The sequence below is a fragment of the Diceros bicornis genome, chromosome 17, assembly GCF_020826845.1.
Source record: "Diceros bicornis minor isolate mBicDic1 chromosome 17, mDicBic1.mat.cur, whole genome shotgun sequence".
In the NCBI taxonomy this organism is placed as follows: domain Eukaryota; kingdom Metazoa; phylum Chordata; class Mammalia; order Perissodactyla; family Rhinocerotidae; genus Diceros; species Diceros bicornis.
The window spans coordinates 20,527,216-20,542,224 of NC_080756.1; the positions used below are offsets into that span (position 1 = coordinate 20,527,216).

At 44.6% G+C, this 15,009-nt stretch overlaps 1 protein-coding gene and 1 long non-coding RNA gene across 3 annotated transcripts in view; one reads left to right on the plus strand and one right to left on the minus strand.

Moving 5' to 3' along the window:
- Positions 1–7,424, minus strand: part of LOC131416127 (uncharacterized) — a 93,594-nt gene extending 86,170 nt beyond the window's left edge. For both annotated transcript variants that reach the window (XR_009222545.1, XR_009222544.1), the window contains exons 1-2: positions 7,295–7,424; positions 126–244 (exon numbers count right to left, since the gene is read on the minus strand). This is a non-coding gene — a long non-coding RNA (uncharacterized LOC131416127). The remainder of the gene's footprint in view (positions 1–125; positions 245–7,294) is intronic.
- Positions 7,425–7,684: 260 nt separating this feature from the next.
- On the plus strand, positions 7,685–11,540 carry LOC131416129 (tubulin alpha-1B chain). Its single transcript, XM_058558344.1, has 4 exons — positions 7,685–7,791; positions 9,192–9,414; positions 9,557–9,705; positions 10,379–11,540. The coding sequence occupies exons 1-4, from the start codon at positions 7,789–7,791 to the stop codon at positions 11,357–11,359; spliced, it is 1,356 nt and encodes a 451-aa protein (XP_058414327.1). The 5' UTR covers positions 7,685–7,788; the 3' UTR covers positions 11,360–11,540.
- The last annotated feature ends 3,469 nt before the right edge of the window (positions 11,541–15,009 follow it).

Sequence of the window (15,009 nt, forward strand, 5' to 3'; positions counted from 1 at the left end):
TAGTCTACTTTGTCTTCTATTTCACAATGGTGACCTAGGAGTTTTAGCAAAACACCAATCCTGGATAACTCCAACTGTTTTCTGGTGGTCTCAGACCATCGATGGCAATGCATGGGGGCACTCACCTGGGGTCTGGCGAGCTTCCCACAGACATCTCCACTTTCCAAACCAATGTTAGACTGGACTGACCCTTTTGGTTCTTATTATAATTGCAAGATGCCCTTCAGCAATAACCGTTAGGAACCTTTGAAGAAAAAAAGAGTTTATTACTTACAAGCCCCTAGAGCGTACAAGGCACACCCCAGGCCCCACAAGGTTGAAGGTAGAGAGAGAGAGAGAATGAGCGAGTGCAGGGGCCTGGGGTCCTGCTTTTATTGGGGTACAGAGTGGGAGCCTCGAGTTTCAGAGGCTCACTCTTCATTGGTGAATTTAAAACATAAGAGCAGGAATTTAAAGCACAGAAAGAGAAAAAAAAGCGGCCCAAATGGTCAGTTATTGAAATCAACCAAGATCTCTAAAACAAAGGAAACTCCGGGGGGGGGGGGGGGGGCGCGGCAGCCTGGCTCTTGATCTAGTCGTGTGGCTGGCAATGTGTTTATTTGAGATAGCCCTCTTTGAAATGGATGCCTTGGCAATGAAAACTTAAGTCAGGAACTTGCACTGAAAAAGAGAAAACCCAACTATCAGGGCTTACACTACACCAAATGTTCACCTATTTCATAACTCACCTGAGCAGCTGAACCTGACTAGAGAAAAACACAACGAGGATGACTGACCTCATTCTATATTTATGACACAAATGTCTGAAAAACCTACTATGCCTTCAACAATACCTGGAAATTCTACTCCATTTCCCTAGCTAATTTACTCTCCTACTCTCAGAGATGACTATTTCATACAGTTTCTTTCCCCGAATCTCCAACTCTCCCTCCCCAATCCTCATATTTAGCCAATGACCTCCGTGCTCCCCATTTCACTGAAAAAAGAAAAAGAAAAAAAATCTGAAGAAAAATTTCTCAAGGTCCCACCACCACATCAGTTATGAATTACAACCAGCTGCAAATAACAGACACATATATACCCCCAAAAAAGGGGAAAAGACCAGTGTGGCTTAAACAAATTGTTTTCTTTTTTCCCATAATGAGAAGTCCAGAGGTAGGCAATCCATGGCTTGTGTGGCAGCTCCACAGTGTCATCAGGGACCTAGACTCTAGTTCTTCCATCCTTAGCAACAGCTTAGGATCGCTTTATTGTCATAAGATCGTTGCTAGAACTACAGTCATCGTGTCCACATTCTAGGCAAGAAAAAGAGGAAGGGCCAAAGACATATACCAGCTCAGTCAATCCTGTTTCTCAGAAGCCCCACCAACAACTTCTGCTAACAACTCACCAGAACTTAGTTACATGGACGTCCCTAGTGTCGTTCAAACAGAAGCTCAGCACCTTGCTCCCAACAAAATCAGGGTTCTGTTGTTATTAAGGAACAGGGAGAGAATAAGGAGAAATTACCTGTTTTCTTATTTCACTGGGGTTGGGGGAGAGAAAAGAAGCAATCAGAAGAGAAATTCCATATGTCCCCAACACCAAATCTAACTGCCAACTTTTATTCGTATTCATATACTATGGCTTCCTCCTATGTGTCAGTAGATAAACTATCATGCTCCTCTTCAAGGCAAATCCCTCCAATAGCACACTCGACCCCTTCCCGGTTCACTGCTCTAAAACTTTGCTCCTTAAGTTACCTCATCTTTTCCCCACATCATCAATTTCCCCCACCCTTTTGTTTATTCTCATTAGCAAACAAACATTCTAAAATATCTCCCATCTTTAAAAAAAAAAAATCTTCCCTTTATTGAACATCCCTATCCAGCCATTTCAGCTATCACTCTTTACTCTCTTAAAGCAAAATTCCTCAAAAGAGGTTTTTAATCCCATTTTTTCCACTTCCTCACCTTGCATTCTCTCTTAAACACATCCCAGTCAGGCCTTCACTCATCCCCACTGCTCCACTGAAGGCACTCTTGCCCAAGACACCAGGGACCTCCATATTGCCAAATCTAATAGCCAGTTCTCAGACCTCACCTTAGCTAGCCTCCCAGAAGAATCTGACAAAGTTATCTTTGTCAGATAAAGTTATCTCCTGCTTGAAACACTTTCTTCATTTGGTTTCCAGAACACCACACTCTTCATGATTTTCTTCCTACACCACTGGCTGGTCCTTCTCACTTTCAAGAAGGATCCTCTTCCTAATGTTTAAAAGCTGAAATGCTCCAGGGTTCAGTCCTTGGACCTCTTTTAATCTACACTTTCTTCCTAGGTGATCTCATCTAGTTTCTATGGATTTAAATTTATCCTCACAATTCATCTTCTCTGTACTTTAGCTTACTGCCTAATCATCATCTCTACTTAGATGTCTCACACTGCATCTCAAATTTAACACGTCCAAAACTGAATTTTTGTGTGTGTGTGTGAGGAAGATCAGCCCTGAGCTAACAACCACGCCAATCCTCCTCTTTTTGCTGAGGAAGATCAGCCCTGAGCTAACATCTGTGCCTATCTTCCTCCACTTTATGCGGGACGCTGCCACAGCATGGCCAGACAAGCGGTGCGTCGGTGCACGCCCGGGATCCGAACCCGGGCCGCCAGCAGTGGAGCGCCCGCACTTAACCACTATGCCATGGAGCCGGCCCCCAAAACTGAATTTTTGATTCCCTCCATTTCCCTATATCTGTTCCTCCTTCAGTATCCCCCAGTGTTGCTCAAGCGAAAAACCTTGGGGTCACAATTGACTCTTCTCTTTCTTTCTCACCCTACATCCAATGCTACCTTCAAAATATATCCAGAAACCCACCACTTTTTACCACCTCCACCACTGGTTCACCATGTTCCAAGCAACTATCACCTCCTCTCTGCATTACTGCAATTCCCTTCCAACTCATATTCCTTATTCCACTCTTAACCTCCTATGGTTTATTCTCACAGCAGCCAGAACAATCCTTTTAAAATCTAAAATAGAATATGTCACATCTTTGCTCAAAACTATGTAACGGCTTCCCATGACTTTTAGAATAAAACACAGTCTTTCCACGGCTAATAAGAAAGACCCTTTCATGATCTAGACACTGGCTACTTCTCTGATCTCATTTCATAACACTCTCCCCCTCACTTACTCTGCTCTGGTCCCACTGACTTTATTGATATTGCTTAAAAAAGACATACATCCTCGACCTCTGAGCCTTTGTACTTGATGTTCCCTCTGCTTGAAATGCCCACTCTATCACTTCATTCAGGTCTTTTTTTTTTTTTTTTTCCCCCCAAAGCCCCAGTAGATAGTTGTATGTCATAGCTGCACATCCTTCTAGCTGCTGTACGTGGGATGCAGCCTCAGCATGGCCAGAGAAGCGGTGCGTCGGTGCACACCTGGGATCCGAACTCAGGCTGCCAGCAGCAGAATGTGCGCACTTAACCGCTAAGCCACGGGGCCGGCCCTCATTCAGGTCTTTGTTCAAATAACTACCTCCTCAGAGAGGCCTTCCCAGATCAATCTATCTAAAATAGCACCCCTCTGTAACTTTAATCTGTTTTCCAGACTTTATTTTTCCTCATAATACTTTTCAGTACCTGACATTATTTTTCATATCTCTTTGCTACATGTTCATCTTCTTTCTCCTTCACTAGAATACAAACTCCATGAGGGCAAGGACGTATTTTGTTCACTGTTATATCTAATCAACACTTAAAAGGAGTACCTGCCATGGTAGAGTCTCAATAAATATTTGTCCAATAAGTAAATAAAAATAGAAGCCATATTGTTATCTATATACAATGGACACTTTCCAGTCTTAACACTACTTAACCTCTCTGCAGCATTTGACATTGTACCACTTCTGCTTCTTGAAACTCTGTCTTTCCTTGGATTGTGAGACCCTCAGTTCTCCCTCCCTGATCATTCCTTCTCAGACTCCTTTTATAGGCTCCTTTTCTCTACTTTAAATATGATCAGGGCCACCCCGTGGCTTAGCGGTTAAGTGCGCACGCTCCACTACTGGCAGCCCGGGTTCAGATCCCGGGCGCGCACCGACGCACCACTTGTCCGGCCATGCTGAGGCGGCATCCCACATACAGCAACTATAAGGATGTGCAACTATGACATACAACTATCTACTGGGGCTTTGGGGAGAAAAAGGGGAAAAAATGGAGGGGGATTGGCAATAGATGTTAGCTCAGGGCCAGTCTTCCTCAGCAAAAAGAGGAGGATCGGCATGGATGTTAGCTCAGGGCTGATCTTCCTCACCAAAAAAAAGAAAAGAAAAAAAAAAATGGGCCGGCCCTGTGGCTTAGCGGTCAAGTGCGCACGCTCTGCTGCTGGCAGCCCAGGTTCGGATCCTGGGCGCGCACCAACGCACTGCTTCTCCGGCCATGTTGAGGCCACGTCCCACATACAGCAACTAGAAGGATGTGCAGCTATGACATACAACTATCTATTGGGCCTTTGGGGGGAAAAAATTTAAATATGATCATTCTTCAGATTCCCTACTAAGGCCAGTGATGGGCATATTTTGAAGATAAAGCTGATAGAGTTTACAAATGGGATTGAATGTAGCAGTATGAGAAAAAGAGGATTCCAAGCTAATATTGATTCCCATTCATAAATGAAGCTGGAGAAAGACAATTAAGGCTCTAAAGTCATACAACTATTAACTGACAAAGTTATAACTGAATCCAATACTATCTGAAATCAAAGCCCATTTTCTTTCCCTTATACCATCTCTCTTTGGAAAAACAGAACACAAAATGACATACATAAATTTATACTACTATAATAAATAAGAATAAAAGGCCAAATGTTTGAAAATAGTTGATGCTTGGTAAATTGTTGCTATTTGTTATTTTTGTCTTTCCGTGTTGAGACGGTCAAATGAACAAAATATTTTGTGAACTTTTGTGTCTAAACCACAATATGGAACTATCAAAAATGTTACTGATTGCTTAGAACAGTAGCAAATGGCCATGATATTAAGTAGCAAAGATGAGAGTGGCTCGAATAGCAACACAGGGTTTTCCACTACATCAAAGACTCAAAGCAAATAGTTAGAGGCCCTGAAACAGTCCAACAAAAGAAAGACCTATATAATCAATTAAAATGTGAAGACAGTGGTTTATATTCTAGCAATAGATAATTATTATTTGTTAAATACAGACAAAGTGTATACATCCATATATAATGTAAACAAATAGACTCATGTAAGTTTAGCATGGGTAAAAAAGAAAAAAAATGTAAGCCTTTCCTCTTAGGCACTAGGGAGGTAGCAAAATAAATTAATTTAGCATCATTCAATATTTTTCTGGCATAAAGATATCAGACTAGATTATATTTAAAGGTCCCTTTTGGCTCTATTACTCTCTGAAACCTAAGGTATCATCACGGACCTAAAAAAAAACAAACCCTCAAGTACTTCCTCATTCACAACAGGGGAATTCAGAGATAACAAGGCTAGCAACGCTAATGGTTTTAGGAAGGTATCTGGGGAGACATATAGACCCACAGGAGCAAATCTCTGCAGTGAAAGCTCTATGGTTCTGCAGAGAGCTAGGAAGAGGGAGGTGCCTGCTTTCAAATGGCTTTCATCCAGAGCAGACATCAAAATGGAGTTCAGCTGGGTGGCTCCCTAACGTTCATTCTTCCAGTCAAGGCAAGCTAATTATTTTCCATCTCGTTTTAAGAATAAGTGAGACAACATTCAAATATATTCCTTTCTCCTATAACCGAGTTTGGGAAATGTGTGCAAATTTGGTTTTTGAGTCAAAAACCTTTTAACAGGACTACAAAAAATATTTATTAGAAATAAAGAACCTCCTTGTTTGCATTCCAGGTTCATACGAGTGGAGCTTATATATATATTCTCACAAACTACACATACACATTAACAGTCTAAATTTGTTATTTGTCTGATATGATGGGTGACATCTTTACCAAATCTGAATAAGGTAACACTGATACACTATCACTGGGAGGATATTTTGAATAGTGCAGTAACAGCAACAGGTTTCTGCTAGGACCATTTTAAAGCCACATTTTAACCCTAACTAACCACCTAATGCATTTCTAAGGGTTAACAATGTAGTTTATGGTCTTGGACCAGATTCTCCCGAAAGGAAAAAAAAAAAAGTCTATTCACTATAATCTGGGCCTCTTAGCACTAAGCTGTAACTGATCTATCATGACATAGCAGAAAGCAGTTATTATTATATAAAGAGTTTTACAAAACTCTAAATTACACAAGGAACTCCTACTTCCTAATAGCCTTCAGTGTCAAACAATTTCCTCCCTACCCAAGTTTCTATCATCTCTTCTTCAATTCAGCTACCAAATTTGAAATGTGTCTTTAAATCTCCCTTTTTAAAAGCCCCTAGAGCTATTCCACAAAGTCGGTGGTTTAGGTCTAAAAATGGGGCCTACTCTGCCTTTCTTTTCTTTCCATTTTTTAAAAATATGATAAAAATACACATAACATAAAATTTAGCATCTTAACCATTTTTAAGTGTACAGTTGAGTGGTATTAAATATATTAATAATGTTGTGCAACTATCACCACAATCCATCCCCATAACTCTTTTCATCTTGTAAAACTGAAACTATATACCTATTAAAAACTAACTTCCCATTCTCCCCTCCCCCAGCCCCTTGCAACCACAATTTTACTTTGTCTCTATGATTTTGACTACTCTAAGTACTTTATATAAGTGGAATCATACAGTATTTGTCTAGGAACAGCAGTTTTTATACATTGTGCATCAAGCAGTACAAGACATTGATGCCTGAGAGAAGGGGAACAAATGAGGCGAGCCCTATGATTACGCCAGCTTTCTGTCTGAAGAGGTTTTACACTGCAATGCAGAGAGGGGAACCCAGGCGAAGCCTGGGGGTGGAAAATGTAAACAACAGAAACAAATAGCAAGATGGTAGAGGCAAACTCAACCACATCATTAATCACATTAAATGTAAATGGTTTGATCACCCCAATTAAAAGGCAGAGATTGTCAGATTGGATTTTAAAAAGCAAGGCCAAACTATGCTGTTTACAAATACTCTGCCCTTTTAACAGATTCGATGTTCAATGCTCAGGTACTACTCTTTGACTGAAATATTATTTGCTGCCAACAAATAGCAAGTCATTACAGTAAACCAAATAAAACTATTCCATTTTCTAAACCTCACGTCCTCCACATTGTCAGGTAAGTACAGAATGCACTGCCTTTAAAGGAACTGAGAAAAGAAAAAGGCACAACTCACTGACAAATTGTGGCAACATGAAAATTATCAGCTGAGCTATCCGGACCAGAAGTTTCTGCATTTCATGGTGCTTCATCTTTAAAACTGTATGGATTTCTTAAGTCTTAGGGTTCGTCCAAATTAAGGCAAGCCTCCTTACCCATTCCCCTGCCGGCTTGTTTCCGGCCCTGCGCCCGCCCCCCGCCCAGGCCCTGGCAGCCATGCGCCGCAGACTGCAGCACCCGAGCTCGCGGCCCGCAGGCGCGGGCAGGGGACCCCGGGCGGAGAGCCCGCCTCTGCGGCGACCGAGCCGGGCGCCGAGTGGACGCGCCGGGCCGGGGGAGGGGCCCGCGGCCGTGGCGCCGCCTGTGCCCGCCGCCCCCCCCCGGACCGCTACTTAAGTGGCTCCGGCGCCGCCCCAGCCTCAGTGCGTTACTTACCTCGACTCTTAGCTTGTCGGGGACGGTAACCGGGACCCGGTGTCTATTCCTGTCGCCTGCTAACCCGTAGCCACCATGGTGAGTGGGCCGCACGCGGCGCCGCCCTTGCTCGGGAAAATGGGGAAGAGCGAGCCGGGGAGAGGCGTCGCGGAGGGCCTCTAGTTGGAGAGGGCCGGGACCAGCGCTGGCCATCTGGAGGGCAAGAAGCGAGGCGAGAGGAGAGGGCGGGAGTAGATAGACCCCGGTTCGTGGAGAACGGCTGAGGCTCGGAAAGAGGGCGGCCACCGCGTTTTCTTCTCGGACTCTGGGAGGGGATGGCGGGGTGCGGGCTGCCCTCCGCCGTGGTTAAGGCTCTCATTTAGCCCTTAATTGATGAGCGCGGCGCCCCCAGACTCGACAGTCTTTTCCCGCGCATTCCCATCCCCCCATCCTTCCCCCGCCTTTGGCGGGCGCGCGCGGGCTCTCCCCGCCCTCACTTCCTCCTCAGCTAGAAAGCGGAGGCGGGAAGGGGCAGGACACAAAAGCGCAGGCGCGACCGTTACCTTCCCGCCAGAGAGCGGCGGGAGACCGCCACTGCAGTCTGCGCGTGCGCGCTGGGGCGCTGCGGGTCTATGGCTAGAGGGCGCGGCTCCTGTTACCGAGTTTTCTTTTTTTTTAAATGGAAGCACTAAGATGAATGTGGAGAAGGGCTCCTTGTCAGTGTACTGCACTACGCCAGTGTATTAGGACAATTAGTTCCCAACAGCCTGTAGAGGCCATCTGTCCCTCCTTGGCCTCTTTGTTGCGTTAGGAATGTGTGTGGGAGCAGGTGGTGGCGGTGAGGATTTTGAGGGAATGGAAATCGGATCTTGGTCCAGATCTGGGCCGCTGATAATCCCCTGCTGCGCCCTGACAGATGTGGAGGTGTTGGGCTGAGCCCAACGCCTGCGGGGAATGGAGGATGGTTGGCCATGGCAGCGCCTCTGCAGACGTGGCTGCTGCGTGCCTCTGCAGCTGCGCGGCCCCGCCGGCCAGGGTGGGGGCGCGGGCGCGTGCCCCTGAATTGCTCATTCATCCAGTGCCGCAGAGCCCCGCCCCTGGTCCCTGCGGCCAGACATTTCCTCTGCTCTGGACACGTGCTTCCTGTGCTGGTAGCTGCCCGGAAATCTGGCCACCTAGTCTAAAATGGGATTCTGGGGCCTGAGCACTGGATGGATGGCTTCCACCCTATCTTGATCCTCCAAAGGAGGAAGCTGTGACTAAGCTCTCTTCTTGCCCTAGAAAGAGGCCTTGGCAATTTAGAAGTGGAAAAAATTCAGTAAAAGCAGTGTAGATCAGAAAGATAGCAGTTCTCCCCTAGGAAAAGAGTATTATATTTTAATTCATTTTAAAAGAGGAAATTTGTAAGATTAAGATTCCATAAGTATTTTGTTCTGCTTCATAGTCACTGCTAGATAAGTTTAACCCTGAATTTTGTTTTTTTCCTTCCTTTTCCACAGCGTGAGTGCATCTCCATCCACGTTGGCCAGGCTGGTGTCCAGATCGGCAATGCCTGCTGGGAGCTCTACTGCCTGGAACACGGCATCCAGCCCGATGGCCAGATGCCAAGTGACAAGACCATTGGGGGAGGAGATGACTCCTTCAACACCTTCTTCAGTGAGACGGGTGCTGGCAAGCATGTGCCCAGGGCAGTGTTTGTAGACCTGGAACCCACAGTCATTGGTGAGTTGACCACACTAACCTGAGTGAGATCCCAGGGGTCTGGGACAGGAGGTCTGTCCTGGGGGCTCCGCTGATGCCCTGGGGTTGAGCAGGCTTGTGCAGGTGGTTAGTGATGGGTGGCTGCTTTGTCTTCCTTTTCCAGATGAGGTTCGCACTGGCACCTACCGCCAGCTCTTCCACCCTGAGCAGCTCATCACAGGCAAGGAAGATGCTGCCAATAACTATGCCCGTGGGCACTACACCATTGGCAAGGAGATCATTGACCTCGTCTTGGACCGAATTCGGAAACTGGTATGTTTATGCTCAAGAATAAAGTAAATAATGAGCCTAAGGAAGACATTTGAAGTAGGCTCCTTGGGCCGGCCCCGTGGCTTAGTGGTTAAGTGCGTGCTCCGCTACTGGCCGCCCAGGTTCGGATCCTGGGCGCACACTGACGCACCGCTTCTGCCCCCATGCTGAGGCCGCATCTCACATCCGGCAACTAGAAGGATGTGCAACTACGACATACAACTATCCACTGGGGCTTTGGGGGGAAAAATAAAGGAGGAGGATTGGCAATAGATGTTAACTCAGAGCCGGTCTTCCTCAGCAAAAAGAGGAGGATTAGCATGGATGTTAGCTCAGGGCTGATCTTCCTCACAAAAACAACAACAACAAAAAATGACATAGGCTCCTTTCAACACAGAATTGAAATGTAATAATGAATGAGGAATTATTCTTTTATAGTTTTTAAAAAAACTCAATTAAAACATGAACTATTTGGTGTCATTTTGTAAATATTAATACAGATATTTTTTAATTAAGAAATGCTGAGTGATTCCAGGAACATCTACATTTTTTTCCAAGTGTTTCTTGTCAAAATAAGAGCTATATCCTTGGAATTGTATGAAAAGTGAAAATAGATTTACTATGATTATATCACAAAAAGCAATAACTATGTTTTCTCTTTCCTCTTTTCTAACAGGCTGACCAGTGCACAGGTCTTCAGGGCTTCCTGGTTTTCCACAGCTTTGGTGGGGGAACTGGTTCTGGGTTCACCTCCCTGCTGATGGAGCGTCTCTCTGTCGATTATGGCAAGAAGTCCAAGCTGGAGTTCTCCATTTACCCAGCCCCCCAGGTTTCCACAGCTGTAGTTGAGCCCTACAACTCCATCCTCACCACCCACACCACCCTGGAGCACTCCGATTGTGCCTTCATGGTAGACAATGAGGCCATCTATGACATCTGTCGTAGGAACCTCGATATTGAGCGCCCAACCTACACTAACCTTAACCGCCTTATTAGCCAGATTGTGTCTTCCATCACTGCTTCCCTCAGATTTGATGGAGCCCTGAATGTTGATCTGACAGAATTCCAGACCAACCTGGTGCCCTATCCCCGCATCCACTTCCCTCTGGCCACATATGCCCCTGTCATCTCTGCTGAGAAAGCCTACCATGAACAGCTTTCTGTAGCAGAGATCACCAATGCTTGCTTTGAGCCAGCGAACCAGATGGTGAAATGTGACCCTCGTCATGGTAAATACATGGCTTGTTGCCTGTTGTACCGTGGTGATGTGGTTCCCAAAGATGTCAATGCTGCCATTGCCACCATTAAGACCAAGCGCAGCATCCAGTTTGTGGATTGGTGCCCCACTGGCTTCAAAGTTGGCATTAATTACCAGCCTCCCACTGTGGTACCTGGTGGAGATCTGGCCAAAGTACAGCGGGCTGTGTGCATGTTGAGCAATACCACAGCCATTGCTGAGGCCTGGGCTCGCCTGGACCACAAGTTTGATCTGATGTATGCCAAGCGTGCCTTTGTTCACTGGTACGTGGGTGAGGGCATGGAGGAAGGAGAGTTTTCTGAGGCCCGTGAGGACATGGCTGCCCTTGAGAAGGATTATGAGGAGGTTGGTGTAGATTCTGTTGAAGGAGAAGGTGAGGAAGAAGGAGAGGAATACTAATTAGCACTCCCTTCAGCACTGCAGCATGTCATACTCAATTTCAGCTTCAACGTTAGCTGACAGGCGTTAAAGCTATCTGGTTAAATTGTCTTCGCTTTTAACTGTGATCATGTTTTGCTTTTCCATGTGTACGTGTAAGATTTTTCCATTATGTCTCAAAGTAAAGGCTTTAAGAAAGAAAGTTTGACTTCTGTGCTTTTTCTAAATTGATTTCTCCAATGCAAGATGTATTACTAATTATTTCTAGAGGATAAAGTCTGCAGGATAAAGTCTGCAACAGGGCAGTGGGTGATAGCAAGGACCTCACTTTCTATCTAGCTACCTGTATGGGGAAGAAGGAGCACACTGGTCTGAAAAAGTATGCACTGGATTCTGACACTGTTCTGTTAAAATCACCTCAACCAGTGTTAGAATCCAGGTCAGAGAGGGCTTGGAAAAATGATGTACTGAAAAAATCATCCTGCTAATCTAGCTCTTGAGATTATTAAGTCATTACTAATGAGTTAGGTATAAGAAGTAAGTAGTTTTGAATATCCTGCAAATAATGTGACTGCTGTTTAAAGGGACCTACTAATTTATCAATTAACTTAAAAAATCTCAAAATGACCCTTGAACAGGAAAACAGCTGGTTAAAGGAATATTTCAGCATGGTGAGGTAAAAATTGTGTTTCCAGTCCTATAATGGGATGAGAAAAAATTGCAGGATCTGAATTGCTGGTGATCAAAATTATACTAAGAAAAACAGGAAGAATAAGCCACATGCATTTATGGAATGGTGCTGCTTAATTTACAAGGGGGTGAAGTGGCAGCATTTGTAAAGGATAAGAGTTTACAATTAATAGCACTTGGCATAGTTTACATTCTTTCAAGTATATAGTTTGACTGCATCTAACGGACTATAGGGATAGGCAAACAGGATGCAAATAGAGAATTTAACCTAAGAAAAAATGTACATTTCAGATTCAGAATGCACCAGGACTATTATTATGGTCTGCTGAAGACACTGATGTCTTGGTTTAAGAGTAGAGAATACCAAGATTTTCTAGGGGTTTTTTCTAGCTGATAAGTCCTATAAACTAACAAAATAGTTGTCAGCTCCTGAAACAATCTGATTTGGCATAGATATTTCAGGGAGAAAGCCGTTGGGTGGCATTGCAGGGCCAGCATAGCACAGGTCCTAAGGGGAGGCAAATACCAGGGCTTTAAAGCACTGAGGGGAACCAGAAATTGAATTTGTGACCAAACGGATTGAAGGTTTTGAGTTAGTGCTGAACTCACAGGAAGACCATCTTAAGAGATGTCTGAAGACTCTCTGAAATGTCCCCCTCTGTTGTTTTCTGCAAAACAAGAGGGAACAGTAGCTAGGCCAGAGCCTGGGAAGCAGCAGGAAACCAATGCAGAGAGAGCTTGCTTTTCAGGAAGGTGTCCCAGGTGGCCTAAAATCGGGAAAGCACGTGTTCAGTGTAGAGTGTGCCCTGGTGCTTTGTACAGAGTTCCGAGGCACAAGACAGGGAGAGGATAGAGAAGAAGCCAGGGTTTCAACTGTAGCTAATGTTTTATTTTGGTTTGGGGTTTTTTTTGGAGGGGGGAGGTTGTTTGTATTTAAAAAAAAAAAAAGACCTGTAGTAAACAAGGCAAGATGTTAAGACAAGCTTGGGTGATAGGTACGTAGGTGCTTGCGATTTTATTGTTACCTATTGCTGCATAACAAATTGCCCCAAAACTTTGTAGCTTAAAACAGTTTATGTGTACAGTTGTCCTTCGCTATCTGCAGGGGATTGGTTCCAGGACCCTTGGCGGATACCAAAATATGCAGGTGCTCAAGTCCCTTATATAAAATGGTGTAGTATTTGCATGTAATCACACATCCTCCCGTATACTTTATATCATCTCTAGATTACTTATAATACCTAACACAATGTAAATGCTATGTAAATTCTTGTATTGTTTAGGAAATAATGACAAGAAAAAAAAGTCTGTACATGTTCAGTACTGATGCAACCATCATGGGCCCTTTGATCCATGCTTGGTTGAATCCGAGGATGCAGAACCTACAGATTCAGAGGGCCAACTACATTACCTTATGCAGTTTCTGAGGGTCAGGAATTCAGGAGCAGCTTACCTGGATGGTTCTGTCCTAGAGTTTCTCATAAGGTTGCAGTCAAGATGTTGACTGAGGCTGCAGTTATCTGAATGCTTGATGGGGGCTGGAGGATTCATCTCTAAGGTGGTTCACTCACATGCTTGGTAAGTTAGTGCTGGTTGTTGGCAGGTAACCTTAGTTCTTCACCACACGGACCTCTCCATAGGGCTGCTTGAGTGTCATTGCGACATGGGGGCAGGCTTCCCCCAGAGTGAGTGATCCAAGAGAGGGCAAGTTGGAATCCGCAATGTCTTACAACCCAACCTCGAAAGTCACACTCTGTCATTTCTACAAATCATATTCCTTACACGTCAGTCCTATTCAGTGTGGGAGGAAACTACACAATGACAGGAGGTGAGAATCAGTGGGAGTTATATACAAAAACCTAAGGTTTAACGTTTCTATCGAATAGAACAATACCAGTTATATTATCCCTTTTTTTCTGTATGCTTGAAATATTTTATTTTTAAAAAGAGAAGAAACCTGCAGTTTAGAGAGAAGAGGTTTTCTATTTTCTACAGTTTAAACTCGAATTTCAATATTTTGGGTGGCCTTTTAAGCTATCCTTTACAACAGATACCTCCTATCTATACTTCTCTTGAACTATCCAATCCCCTTTATACCCTAATTACTTGGTTATTGACCCAACTTGCTGCTCAAATTCAATATTTCCCTCTGTCTCCTTTGTTCCCAATCGTCTTATACATCAAGATGATGACTAGCAGTTACTAGTAGTCAAAGCCTTTGGTGACATGAGATACCAAGTGTGGGACATGAGGAGGGGGATGGCTATAATGAAATGCTGAGGCAGCCAGGAAATGCCATCAAGCATTCCTTTAGGGGAGTACCGGGGTCTTACTATCTATATCTCTGTCCCAGCAGCAAGCACAGTGCCTGGTCATGTTTATGGCCCATAGAATGCTCCAAGGGAAGTAAAAATAAATAATGATTATTTATTTCCCTCTTAGGTCAGATTCTTGACTGTTCTATTCAATATAAACATTAAACTACAGGGTTTTGGCCAGCCCTGTGGCTTAGTGGTTAAGTGCGCGCTCTCCGCTACTGGCGGCCCGGGTTCGGATCCCTGGTGCGCGCCGACGCACCGCTTCTCTGGCCATGCTGAGGCCGTGTCCCACAAACAGCAACTACAAGGATGTGCAACTATGACGTACAACTATCTACTGGGGGGCTTTGGGGGAAAAAAAAAGGAGGAGGATTGGCAATGGATGTTAGCTCAGAGCTGGTCTTCCTCAGCAAAAAGAGGATTAGTACAGATGTTAGCTGAGGGCTGATCTTCCTCACAAAAAAATAATAAATAAAAAAATAAACTACAGGGTTTTGTAAAATGTATTCACTATCTCTCCAAGCCCAAGTCTCTTTAAGCACTTCTTGAGAAGTTGAGTCTCAGGGTGGAGAGGCCTAGGGAACCAAGAGAGGCATTTGACCTCTCTGTTCTGTCACTAGTCAAGCTCTCTTAAACTTCTGGGTCTATTTTCGCTTTTGCGCT

Excerpts from the sequence above, each read along its gene's own strand:
- LOC131416129 (XM_058558344.1), top strand. Across the intron at positions 9,415-9,556 it reads CCTGGAACCCACAGTCATTG|ATGAGGTTCGCACTGGCACC; the intron begins GTGAGTTGACCA and ends TTCCTTTTCCAG. Across the intron at positions 9,706-10,378 it reads TGGACCGAATTCGGAAACTG|GCTGACCAGTGCACAGGTCT; the intron begins GTATGTTTATGC and ends CTTTTCTAACAG.